Source organism: Stegodyphus dumicola, chromosome X1, assembly GCF_044657685.1.
Source record: "Stegodyphus dumicola isolate Sdum_Otavi_A_Nest chromosome X1, ASM4465768v1".
In the NCBI taxonomy this organism is placed as follows: Eukaryota; Metazoa; Arthropoda; class Arachnida; order Araneae; family Eresidae; genus Stegodyphus; species Stegodyphus dumicola.
Genome location: NC_140780.1, coordinates 52804070 through 52818686, shown reverse-complemented (window position 1 = coordinate 52818686; position 14617 = coordinate 52804070). Strand labels below are relative to the sequence as shown.

Here is a 14617-nt window from a genome sequence, read left to right as displayed (position 1 = left end):
TCCGTTCGTGAATTAATTGACTCCAGAATGCAGAGATAACGTGCATTGATTCGAAAAAGGTCCTAAATAGCTAAAATGATACATGTCTTTAAGCACAGTAATTTTTACAATAAAAGAGAAAAGATCACACATCAATTGAGATATTATGATACGATGATTAGTCTCACATCAGTATACCTAACAAAAATTCCATTTTATGAATGATCTGAGAATACATACTTAGATTATATTGCAAATAATTATATGGCTCGTATTCTTTGCAGGTTTTAATCTTGTGTATTAGGAAGGAAACAAGAGTGATAACAGGCACGCATTAAGTAACCAAATTACTTTGGTTAAAGGCTTACTTGATTGCAAGACAATGCTATAATTTTGAGATATGCAGAAGGTGTGTCGAACTCATTACAGAAAATTTGGAAACCAGCGGAAGGTCCACCTTGGGCCGAGCTATAAAATCACCGTACCCTGCTAGTTCGACATCTGGTCCCTACCTCGGAGAAAGGCCTGATTGTATGAGAGTTCTTGTAGCTTTCCTCACGCGTAACTTAAATATAAGCTATTTTTCCTTAAAATGTTTTTCACGAAATCACTCTTTCTTTTAGGTAGACAGCCCTCGTGTGCTTTGCCTTAATCCAAATATTAAGTACAAGCAAGTACAAAGCTTACTTTAAAACACATTCCTAGTTATTGTTTGAATGCCGACACGCGAGTAAAATGCGTAAGAAATCTGCTTGCTGTGAACTAATAGCACTGAAATTTGGAAAGCGTTCTTGTTAATAAAAGTCGTAACATTTAAATAGTAATAAAAGTAATAAAAGTAATAAATAAGTAATAAAAGTCGTAAACTTGTGGAATCTATTTTTAATTATCCGAGGTCCAAGACTGTACTATCTGACAAAATTCGAATCCATAACAACACAAATACAAATACCATTCGGACAAATTAATTTGCAGAAATAAGATGGATAAATGCGATCTGCAAGAGACAAATGCGATCTGCAATGCGTGTTTTACTTGGTTACAACCGAAAACATAGCGGCAAAAACATCGCGGACGAAAACGTCGTGGGGAAAACAACGCAAGACAAAATCGTCGTGCTACAAAACATTGTGGGAGGAAACATCGTAAAGAGAAAACATCGTGGTACAAAACATCGTCGTCAAAAATAAAGCGGTTAAAAAACTTCGCAGTTTAAAAACATCGTCCTCGAAAATATCGTGGTAAAAAATAAAGTATCTACAAATCATCGCATGACGATAACATCTCAGACATGCTTTTTTCATGGATATTCCCATAATGATTTGTGAGCGCAAAATGGAAAGAAGGATAATTTTTACTTTCATATATTTTATTAACAAATAAATTTTTGCTGAGAAAATAAGAAAAAAACTTAAGCATAGAAAATTGATGCAACTTATAGTACTTAATATAATTTTAAACCGACATAGTTTAACTAACAAAGGTCATTAATAAATCATTTTTATAAAGTTTTTACTGGTAATTTTTTATGAAAAGTATAATCATAATCTATAAGTTGCATTTAATTTTATATGCTTAAGTTTCCTTCTTACGTTTTCAGCAAAATTTCATTAGTTAATAAAAGAAATGTGAAAGTAAAAATTAGCCTTCTTCACATCATGCGCTCACAAATCATTCTGGGAATATCCATTTACAATTATTAAAACCTGAAAATTTATGTCTGCGTTGTTATCGCCATGCGATGAATTGTAGACACTATTTTTTACCACGATATTTTCGACGACGATGTTTTTAAACTGCGAAGTTTTTGAAGCGCTATTTTTTCGACGACGATGTTTTGAACCACGATGTTTTAGAACTGCGATGTTTTTCTCTGTGAGATGTTTTCTCCCACGATGTTTTGTAGCACGTTTTGACGTTTTTGCCTTGCGTTCTTTTCTCCGCGAAGTTTTCTTCCGCGATGTTATCGGCGTGCACAGTTTTACTTTCCCAAATTTCTTTTACCGATGCAATTTTGCTATTTAATACCCATGCTGGGCTGAGTGGAAATGTTTTGGTAGAGTGCCACTCAAGGTTACATTAGCGATGGTTTGGTTTGGTTGATTACGGCAAAGCACACGAAGACTATATGCTTTCGTGGAAGATTTTCTTAGGAAAACTGGCTCGTATATACGTTACACATGAGAAACACAACGAAAGCCACCATGTAGCAAGCTCATTCGCAAGAATTCGAGCCCCGGAGCGAAATACCAGTGTTCAGATACTTTATCGCTCGGCCGCTGGTGGGAACATTAGCGATGGTAGATGTATGGTTCTAACACAAAACTAATTCGTCATTCACTGGCGGAAAATATTTAAAGTTACTGAGGGAAGAAATTGAAATAAGCGTGTTATGCCCTAAACTTCTAAATGAATAAAATGAGAGTCTTAAAATTTAGAAGCATAGCACGTTACAATAAAAACTGGTATTTTATAGAAGCATAAAGAATAAAAATTACCATGCGCGTAAAGAATGAAAATTACCATGTGGGTAAAGAATGGAAATGTTTAAGTTTTTTATATGAATTTATGTGCTGCCTAGACCGCATTGTGGTTATGTGAACCTACTGCGGTACCGGAGGGCCCAAGTTCGAATCTTGAAGAAGGCATGGCTGTAATTGTCCGTCCTGTCTTAAGAAGTTACGGTAGCCCACCCATTAGGAGCTTCCACAAGAAAGTGGCTACCACTTCCGGCCTTAGTAGTGGCCAAGGTTTAGTAGGCTAAATAGCCGCCAATGGAAAAAATATATTAATTTAATGTTATTTTACTATCCTGATTTTGAGATCATTTGATTATCACTTAGGTTTCTAATCATGTTCATTCTTATCAATATCTTTGGGTTAATACTGTTAGATATGAATAGGTGAAAAAGGCATAATGTTCCGGTCAGTCCATAAGTTCGTGCGCATTAAGAGAATGCGTGGAGTTCACTATGACGCATTTACTAAAGCAATACAATTTTGAACCTGTTGAAACTTGTCATCGTTTGACTAACATATTATTCAGTTCATCACCAACTTTCGTAAATATAGCACTCATTTTAGTACCCATAGAAGATGAATATAGATAATCAGTACAAACATGCTGTGCTACATTTTTTTTATTTTCGTGTGGTGAATTTTCCAGGTTTGCAGTGATAAAAATTAATAGTGTATATGGTAAACACACTTATTAATGTAAGGACTGCCCAGAAATGGTTTAAAAATTTTTAAGTTGGAAAAAGCAGCATTGATGATAAACCCCGTTTCAGGACGTTTTGAACTGTTAGAAACAATCAACGATTAATTCAGAAGTTTATAGTGAACAACTTTGCCGTCTAAACTCAGAATTGATCAAAACACTCCCACAATTGGTGAATATTAAGAAAGTGTTGTTCATCACGATAACGCTAGAGCGCACACGGCTCGAACAACGCTTCAAAAATTAATAAGAGGATACAAGGAGACAGGAGATCACTGGACAAAACGAAAGTTTGAAATAAATGAAATTGCAGTAGAATGATACCGACTTTGTTTGCCAAACCCGGTATTTTACAATGCACTTTATTAATTAATCTTATATACTTAATATCATATGTCTTATAACTTACTACATTAGACAAAAAAAATATTTAAGCAGAGGAAAAAAGAGAGAGGGGGAGGGAGAGATAACTCAATTAAAGAAATCATGTAAACACTGGTTTTTGCAGTCGCCCAGATGGTAAAGTAGTTAGTGATTGTGGCTGCATTATCTAAGAGCCCAAGCTCGAATCCCATAGAATGCATGGATGTAAATGGTCATTATCCAGCGCCTATAATGGCTAGTGGCTACAGTTGGGAATAAAAATGATTTACGAATTTAAATTTCTCTGCATCAAAAAACTATCTTAAGCCTTTTCCTCAAAATTCAATAACTTTAAAATTTACACAGAAGTCATAATTACTTTAACATTTTATTTATGCTTATTGCACTGTTAAATACGATTATGTGAGAAAATATTTTCAAAAGTGCTAAACTGTGTCTCAGATTAAAAATATTATGTGCAATAATTATATTTGCTTCAGCAAACAAGAATGTCTCATCCACCATGTCTTTAAAAAGCATTAAGAGAAATAATGTTCCTGTGAGTAACAAGGGAACAAGTCAAAATTTTCAGAATAAAAGTTATGAAGGCTCAAAACGAAGCATTTCAAAACAGCGCATTCCAGCAGAGGTTGCTTTTACAGCCTCTTTTACAGCCTTAGCGAAAGAAATCTTTACTTGTTCGGATAAATCTCATGTAATTAAGAAATGTTTTTTTCATTAACCTAATAAGGAAATCCGTTAAATGCACATGAATGATGTTACATTTGCCTAAAACAAGGACGTACCTCAAAAGTTTGCTAGAAAAAACACCAGCTGTGCAAAATGAAAACTACTATTATTTATTATACGATAAGGCTGAACCGACAACAAATTCAGTCCAATCAAATAATAAAACGGAATGTTCATTTTCCTACGGTACAGTTATTGGGTTGCTTAAGGAAATACAAATGAATGTGTAAACCAAAACAAGAAAGCAAGAATATCGTTGCCAGTTTTATTACAAGCATTCAACTCTATTATAAAAGTAAATAAAAAAGTGGGGTGGTAAGTGTCTTAATAGACATCGGGAGTAATAGAACCGTTATAAGAAAAAGAAATTTGCTGATTCATTGGGATTTAAGGATATGTCGATGATTTATATTATGTAGCAAATACAGTCGAAAAGGCATACCAATTGTCATCTGAATGCAGTTGCCATTTTAAAGCACGCGAGTATGAATCTACGTAAATTTAATTCAAATTCTAAGGAGGTAAAATACATATGGTTAAAAAACGGTTTATGAATGAATGGATGACATTGCACAAGTTAAAATTTTAGGTCTTGACTGGGATACTTTAAGAGACCTGTGAAATTAGTATAGTCCCTTGAACTATCAGATTGAAAATGAACTTATTTCGTAACTTTTATTTTGTATTCTTATATTTCATGTTTATTTGCATTACTTTTAGTTAATTAGTTGAGTTATTACTAATAATTTACTGTTTGTAATTTGTTTTGAATTGTTATGCTGGACACTATGTTTGTTAATTTTATAGTTTCCCTTTTCCTGTTTATATTTACATCACGTAAATGTACTTGATATTGATATGTAAGTTACTTACTTACATTTGAATTTTTTGTATGCTGAAATAGTGATAATTTTTGTAAAATTATCAAGTGGGAAGCTTTGAAAAAACCCGCAACCGACTGATTTGTATCACCGCTAGAGGGCGCTTCTCTTCCAAAGAAAAAGAATGTTAATTTTATTTACGATGTTTAAGTGAAAAGAACCACCGTTGGCTTCCGAGCCTGCTTTGAAATAAATTATTATTTTGCAAAGTTCAAGTATTGTCTTCTATTTTATTATATGTATGATCAGCTCCCTCTTTCTTTCTTGTGTGTGTCTATGTATTTAATTATGGCAAAGCGCACTAGGGCTATCTGACTAAGGGGAGGGATGCCTTCGTGGAGGGCTTTCTAAAGGAAACTGGCTCGTATACACTTTACACATGGGGAAAACCACGAAAACACCCATGCAGCCAGCCTGTTCGCGGGATTTGAACCTCGGACCGAACTACCAGTGTTCAGCGACTTTTACCGCTCGGCCGCTGGTGGGCCTCTTTCTTTCTTGTACGAAGATACAAAATAATATTTTTTATGGGGATTAGGGGACCTAATCGCCAAATTCTGTTTGTGACGCATTATCGTTTACTATCTTTTAGTTCGAACGTCACTGTAGAGTCTTTAGGTTTATTGATGTTGGAAAAGTGAAAAATGAGCAATGCCCGGGCCGGTACTCGAACCCTAGACCTCTTGAATATGAGTCGAGTATGCTTCATATTACACCACGAAGGCATGCGGAAAGAAGGGAGAAAGTGCCTTATAAAATAAAGCGTGTAATAAATTTTAACTTGGAGGTATGTGTTAATTTTCTGTTAATAGTCTCGGTAAGCCTATGGTAAATAGCCTGTTGCTAGTCTTTAAGGTTCTGAGATACATAATTCATAAATTCATAAATGGATTTGCACATGCCCTGATACTGGTACTTTTAACATTTGTATAATTTAATGGTTATACGAATGTTAAACGTACCAATACCAGAGCATTTGTACCTAATATTGGTACTTTCAACGCTTTTGTAATCTATATCCTTGCAACTTGCTTGTGCAAGGGTATTGATTACAAATACCCTCGCACAAGCATGAGATATTATATTCACTGTAGTGTTTAATTTACATACTCAGTGCATAAATCAGGCATCTTGAATAAGCAAACTCCTTTATATATATAAATTATTTCTATGCAGGCTCTGACAAGATCTGTAGCATAAAGAAATATTATAAGCTCTTAGAGTTAACATATTTCACTGAAATATTATATTCGCACTTAATAATATTCAGTATCATGTATACACTGAATATAATACTGAAGTACACTAAATAATATTCAGTATCATCGTTCAGTATAAAAATATACCTGCATTGTAAACTGAGCAGTCACGAAGAAACCTTGAAGACAAGGAAGTGTTACTTAGCTGGAATTTTTAGATTTATTCTGAGTTTGAATATTAAACCTCCCATCTATTAAAGGACTAAGTTGTTCATATTTTTTTGCTTTTAATGAGTTTTTTTAAAACGCCAGATCTTCAAAATGCTGTGCAAACGTGATAAAAAAGTACGTTAATAAAAATTTCCGAAACATTCTTCAGAGATATGTTTTTAGAACTTAAATGTTCTAACCCAGCAATCAACTTATTCTCTATTCCGTTCTATCTTAAAATCCGAAAATTAAACTCAAAAGTAAAAGCAGAAGGAACACTTCTTCGAGAAGGCTCAGAAGTTGTGTTGAAAATTATTATTATACGTAGACTATACTAGAAAATATTTAAAATGAACACTTTTGATTAACCTGAAAATATTTATAAATAGCTGTCGTATATATTATAATAAGTATCTCACTCTGCATTATAGCCAGGGGCGAGCCGCTCATTATTAAACAAAGTATCACTTTATTTAGATATGTTAATAATATAGATAATGATTTTGTGAGAACGAAATTTTGCGAAGCTGAATTTAAAATTATCTGGTCTAAGAAAAGAGAGTTTTACCTGTATATCGCTGAATAGTAAGAAAAATCAACAAATAAATTTACAACTAAAAACTAGACTTTCCATATTCAAGGCCTTAATGCTAATTTCAGATGCGACCTTATTACGGAAATATTAAATAAAATATCTTTCATGCAATAAAATGCAATTAGAAAATATTACGTTATTGCTTTGTAATGAAGAAGGTCCAGCCTGTAAGCAACAGGGTATAAATATACAGTCTTACAAAGCTAAGAGAACACACTTAGACATCAATTTATTTAAAAGATTTATTCATTTACTTCTTTAGCTTTGACCTTTCTCTTACGTTTCATACTTTAGATATTTCATACTTTAGATACTTAGATACTTAGATACTCTTACGTTTCATACTTTAGATACTTAGATACTCTTACGTTTCATACTTTCATAGAATTGAGTTCTTAGATTAATTCTACAAATTTATATTGAAAATAAAACATAATAAAGTGAAATGAAATCACGTCTGGATATCATATAATACTACTACTACACATTTTTCAGACGTAAGCGCATTAAACTTGTATAAACACAGTGAAAATGGCTCAATTTCAGATGCAGGCTACTTTAAAGCTCTTTAACTCCCCCTTGGCTATACTTTAGCAAAGATGGAAAAGAATATTTCATACCCAGGAAAAACCTACACATCCAATAGCGTCAGACAGCATGTCGGCTAGAATTGAAGGATATGCATTTCCGGCGGGAAAGTATGCATGGAACCTTGGATGTTGCCAGTGAGTAACCTACAAGTAAAATAAAATGTTTCTGATAAAATAACATTAAAATAAAAAAAAATTAAACTAATGACAAATATATTTCACAAAATTAACAAAACATGGAAACTAAAGCTGAAAAAAAAAACTAGTTTGGTAATCTAGAGCAACCTGCTGTTAAATTAGCAAGTTGTAAAATATTTTGCAATTTTATAATTATAAAAGATAATAAGATAACAGTTAAGTGTCAAGTCATAAACTATTAATTATTGGTGAAATACTTTGTCGTTCTAGAGCAAGAGTTCTTGAGAGGGGGATTTTCCCCCAAAGGGGGGATTACATAATTTCAAGGGGGAGGAATGCGATCAGTCTTTTAAGTACTAAGTATTTAGTTTTAGTTTATGAATGTAAAAAATAACTACTTTTCAGAGTCGTTAAGTTATTTTGAAGCAGGAGATGTGAAAAATGTGTGATGCCCTCCTCGGTACTCGAACCGAGACCTCTCGAATACGCGCCGAGTGTGCTACCGTTACACCCCAAAGGCTTGATGGAATTAGGGAGAAAATACCTTGTATCTATTATTCAGGTTCTGGAATTTATGAACATTTCCTATACTTTTTGTTGCTTAATTTATAAAACACATTAAAAAATAATCCTTAAGTAAATAAATGTATATATCAGGAGTGGCCAAAGTGCGGCACGCGAGCCTAATACGGCTCTCACAGGCAATTTGTGCGGCTCATGCATATAAAATATATGTACGACATATGGTAAACTAAAACTATTCAGTGTTCAAAAGGAAGCAATTAATTAGTTTAGACTCATCTTAGAAAGTTCTCAGGTATTTCTTTCCATTGAAAACCTCCTCCATTACTTCTATAATGATGTAAATATGAACTTGTGGCTTTTAGAAAATCTAGATGCGGCTCTCGAACATTCCTGAATTCAAACGTGCGGCTCTTACTGACATGAAGTTTGGCCAACCCTGGTATATATATTTTTCGATTTTTTTTAAAGGATGGGTAATGAACTTGTAGCAGTGGTGAAAGTTATGCATGAGGCAGAATTGGTTGAGAGCCCCTGTTCTAGAGGTTAACATTGCAATATATTGTTGCGTGCGTACGTTATGAAATGAATGCACAAGTCCGATGAAAAATGAACAAAAATTTATTATTATCCCAACAAAAATGCTTAAATTTTCTCAAATTATCATGCAGTATTACAATATCTCACAGTAGTTATCTTTTAACTACTCAAATATCCAATAGAACGTAATTCAAAACAGCTAAAGAACGCTAATCCGCGAATTCGCTACAATCAACAAGAGCAGTTTTCTAAACAACAACAAACTAAGCAAGCAACTACCACGAACTGAGATGTTTTCCTCCTTTTATAAGATTTTAAAATCACGCGCTAGAATTTTCCAGTACTTTCTCGAAATCAAAAAGAGATATTTATTTATTTAACGCACGCGCTCTTGTATTTTTAATTTTTCCGGCTTAGCTTTCTTTTAATATTCGTCACGCGCTGCACTGCGCGAGAAATAAAACCATTTAATTTATAATTGAACTAACATTAGCTTTTTAAATAGCAAATTCGTAACACTGCCCCCTTCCCAAGGACTGCACGTCCCGGGCAGTACAATCCCTGGACAGGAAGCTAAACTTACAACTGTGGCATAAATGCATTAATAAGCATTACATTACAATATTAAACAACATGAACAATAAATGCAATAAATAAAACAAATCAAATGCTATCAAATACAAATCAAACACTAAATGCAAATCAAATACTAAATACAAATCAAATCAAATACACATTTAAAAACAAAATGGACCATGGTCTGATACTATTTACAATTATTTACATTACGTACTATGGCCATAGTAATAAGCTAACCTGTCGTAATAGTTCGAAGACTCACGGATCCGAGCCACGACGTCATTCAGCTTTTTAGGACTGTATACGGGCCATCCCAAGGTGACTGTAATTTCGGACAAAGTCCTTTCCGTCGAGTCGGATTCCACAACCACACCTTGTCTCCTTCGTGGAACTGATGTTCAGCAGCTCTCGTGTTGTATCTGGTCTTCACTTTCTCCGTCGCCAAGTTCACTCGCTTTCGTGCGGAACGGTGCATCACTTCAAAACGGGCCTTGACATCTTGGATGTGTTCCTCAGGCGATGAAGGCGCATCCGTACGGCGATGAAACAGGCGGTCACAAGGCAGACGAAGGTCTCGACCGAAGAGCATCTGAGATGGAGAATAGCTGGTAGTCTGGTGTTTCTTTTCGACCCTAGCATGATTTCGGCTGTTTCTCGAGCTGGTTCTTTCGGACAAAGCGTCGGCATTTCCAGGTGAGGATCCCTTCTTAGGATGGATAGTTATGTCTTTAGATCCTGAAAGCAGTTTGTTGTTTTTCAAGTCTAAGGAAAAATTGTATTTCCTTAAAAAGTCCAATCCGAGTATGCATGGATCTGTAATATCCGCCACATATGCCGTGTGATGGTAGGCGGCACTTCCAAACGTGATGTTTACGTTTAACTTCCCAGTTATGTCGATCTTGTCACCAGACGCAGTCTGAAGGGTAACACAGGATGGCGTCCAAATAAGTTTATCTTTAAACTGTTCAGCTAAATCTTTCCTAATGATGGTAACATTAGCTCCTGTGTCAATGATCATACTGCAAGGAACTCCATCGATATTCCCATTGATGGACAGTCCGTTATTGTTGCCACTCACTGTATAAATTTTAAGAGCTTTAAAACAAGGTTTTTCACTATCTGGCAACCTCTTCCTCGATATGGTCACTAATTTGTTTACTGCGTTGTTGCTGGGAAATGGTCTTATTTTCCGTACCTCGGGGTGTTCTGCAGTTTTCTTCGTATGTGGCCTTCAACTCCGCAGTTCCAGCACTTTAGAATTAGTTTCTTTTCACTTCTGTTCCGTCTCAAGCCACTGACTTGTCTGGTAAAATCATCTGCTTTATATTCCGTACCCTGGGGTGTTCTGCAATTCCGTCTTAGGTGACCTTCACTACCACATCTCTAACACCTTAGAGCCACTTTCTTCTCGCTCCTACTCCGTATCAAATCTTCGACTTGTCTGGCTAAATCATCTAAACGAGCCATCAGTTGATCCACTGGCTCATGCACTCGCACAGCTCTAACTGGGTAGCGATCTCTACTAGTTGCTTGCTGGGCTGCCTCGAACTTCATGGCGTACAACAGAGCGCTTTTTATGTCCTTTACATCTGCCATTCGAAGAGCTTTCTGTATTTCAGTATCTCGGATGCCGTCGATAAAGTATTGTAAGGACAGGATTTCCCTTGTTTCTGTCGGGCATTCCGAAAAGGCGAGATGGGACAGCCTTTCAACATCCGCGGCGAGCTCCTGAAGTGTTTCGGTAGGCTTCTGTTGACGAGATTTTAATTGGAGCCTGCTGTAGTCTTTTAAACATTTCTCGCCGAAGCGCAGCTCCAAAGCGCCGGATAGAGCTTCGAAATCTAGCCTTTGATTTTCGGGAAGCGTCTGCAGGATATCCGCTGCGTCTGCTCTCAGAGAAGCGGCGAGATGACAGGCCTTAGCTTGGGAATCCCACCCATTCGCATCCGCAACGATAGAAAATTGTGTCCTATACACCTGCCAGATAGTTTCAGAACGGAACGAGCAGCCATCGATAAAAATTTGAAACCTTCAGAATTGTTTCCTACCGTCGCTATGCACTTCTTTAGGCTGTCAACTTCTTTGGCGACGGCAGCAGAAACCCTATCATCAATTTGTTGTTCGACGGCAGAAACTCTCTCTTCTATATGTCCAACTTTAGTTTCAACCGCGTCTATTCTGCCTTCCATAGCCTCAAATTTATTTTCTATTACGCAGGTAATTTCTCTTTTCATTTCGTCCTGACCTGCTTTCATCTCATTTTTAAGAGATTTCATCTCTTCCTTAACGGATTCCTGGCCCAATTTCATTTCTCCTTTGAGGGATTCCTGGCCCAATTTCATTTCATCTTTAACGGACCTTTGACCAGCATCCATTTTCTCTTTAATTTCTTCTTTAAAAGATGTTTGGCCAGCTTCCATCTTTTCTTGGAAAGCAGCAAAAGCAGTAATGAGCTGTCTCAATTGTTCTTCCATCCCTCTTGTTATTGGCATTCAAATCCCACTTCTGACACCAAAAATTGTTGCGTGCGTACGGGTTCGTTATGAAATGAATGCACAAGTCCGATGAAAAATGAACAAAAATTTATTATTATCCCAACAAAAATGCTTAAATTTTCTCAAATTATCATGCAGTATTACAATATCTCACAGTAGTTATCTTTTAACTACTCAAATATCCAATAGAACGTAATTCAAAACAGCTAAAGAACGCTAATCCGCGAATTCGCTACAATCAACAAGAGCAGTTTTCTAAACAACAACAAACTAAGCAAGCAACTACCACGAACTGAGATGTTTTCCTCCTTTTATAAGATTTTAAAATCACGCGCTAGAATTTTCCAGTACTTTCTCGAAATCAAAAAGAGATATTTATTTATTTAACGCACGCGCTCTTGTATTTTTAATTTTTCCGGCTTAGCTTTCTTTTAATATTCGTCACGCGCTGCACTGCGCGAGAAATAAAACCATTTAATTTATAATTGAACTAACATTAGCTTTTTAAATAGCAAATTCGTAACAATATATTAAATCGAGAGTGCAGGTTTAATGTTTTAATCACTTGAATGTTTCTGTTTTAAGTGAAAATATGTATGAAATAAAGTAGATACCACCTTTTCAATTTACATTTGTTCGCATCTTATAGCGAGAGTTTAACATGCTATAATTTATAGAAAGGAATTGTTTTATACCCTCGCAATATAGTAACAATTGCCATACTCTATGAAGGCAAATTTACTGCAGGATATTTTTCTTGAGCAACACTGCGTGATGTAGTAGAACTATAACGCATTTTACGATGCTATTAGACACGAATAACTGCACACATTCAAAGGGAGTCACTGTAACAAGCACAAGATGCCTTTGGGGGATATTCCTACTATATCGTTAGAAAAGTCATAAAATAACTACGGTAAGTGTTGTATTTCTTTCGACCTTACGCAGTGAATATACCTGCAGTACACTGAAATCCTTTCTTAAACAATTTTTCGATTCAAGGGGTAAGATACCTTTAAACAGATGAATAAATCACATTTTTATGCTTTTACAGTATAATTTTTATTTCTTATAAGTATCTTAAAACAAACCTCTAATAGAAAAAAGTTCTAAGATTTTAGCATTTAAAGATCCAGTTTATATCTTTAATTAATATTTAGAGCATAATGTAGAACAACAAGATTTGAAAATAATTACATCTTTAAGTCAGGATTTCTCAAATTTATCATTTTCCTGGTTGAGCTCATGATTTCTCTAAAACCGCTATTCAGGAAAATCAATAAATTTTGTTTAAGAGTATGAATTCTATTATGTGGGCATAAAGCTACCAACTATTGTGATTTCTCGCGAAAACAACTTTAGAAATAATGCATAACTTTATGAACTTTATGTTAATAGTTGAACAAAATGTAGACTATTTGAGGGTCTCCAAAATAAAAATATAAATATTTTTTAAGAAAATTTAATTTTTCATTTTTAAGAAAAGCTAATTTAATAATGGATTGTTTTTCTAATTTGAAAAAAAAAACTCAGCTAAAACAGTGATTTGTCTATTCATAATATTGCGCGCAAAACCTGTTAAAATTTATATTAATGACGATAAAGGCATTTTACTTTTATTTTCTTTAAAATGTTTTAATATCCGGAGCATAAAATTAAAACAAGTATAATATCAAATATATCAAAATCTTATAATATAATATAAAATTTCACGAGCGGTCATAAATATATAGGGCTATAAAGTGTGTTAAATTTTTGGCATATTTCGACATTTTAAAAGGGCATAATTCTTGAGAAATGTAAAATATTCTTACAAGCTGCTGCTCATATAGTCAATGTAGTATATGTAAGAAATTTTATATCACGCCTTTTTTAATACATTGCTTAAATTACTTTAACTTTTGAAAAATTATGTTTATGAACTGCATAGTACTTCTGTGACTTTTTCGCATAAACTTGAGCAGATGAGTATGTAAACAACTAAGTTATATTTATGTTATCAGCTACATTTATGTCAATTGCAAGATTTCAAGAAAGTTCTTTCCTTGTGTAATATTGCGTCAGGTAAAAGTTTCTTAACATTCATAATACATTCATTTAATATTTCATATCTCACAGTACAGGTTTTCTATGCACATTATGATGAGTATTCAAAAAAAATATTTTGAGCTATGTTTAAAATTTTAATTTATGCATCATGACTAATAATATTGCGGCGGGTCACGTAAAGATAAGAAATTCATATGTGCGGTCTGCTACAGGTCGCACTGTTCGAGCTGTTACGAGGTGTGAGACTATAGACTCCTCTGACATTACAGCAATCATATCGTCACGGCCAATGTCAAGGGATTTTAGGAAACTTCATTATGTCTGTCAACAAAGCCTCTAAACTTCAGGGAGTCTGACGGATCAATTATCATGTTTCTCCTCTGTTATCTAACTATAACGAATTAGAGGACATAAAATACAACTCAAAAATTACCATGAACGTGACTAATTCAGTATGCAAAATGTTTAAGATAAGGCAGGGACGCAGGATGCTTTCACTAGAAAGTA

At 34.7% G+C, this 14617-nt stretch overlaps 1 protein-coding gene across 1 annotated transcript in view; it reads right to left on the bottom strand.

The window, feature by feature from the left end:
* Positions 1-14617, bottom strand: part of LOC118197056 (aromatic-L-amino-acid decarboxylase-like) — a 189121-nt gene that overhangs the window by 80083 nt on the left and 94421 nt on the right. The window contains exon 4 of the mRNA XM_085807204.1: positions 7818-7931. Coding sequence (XP_085663330.1) covers positions 7818-7931 — 114 coding nt within the window. The remainder of the gene's footprint in view (positions 1-7817; positions 7932-14617) is intronic.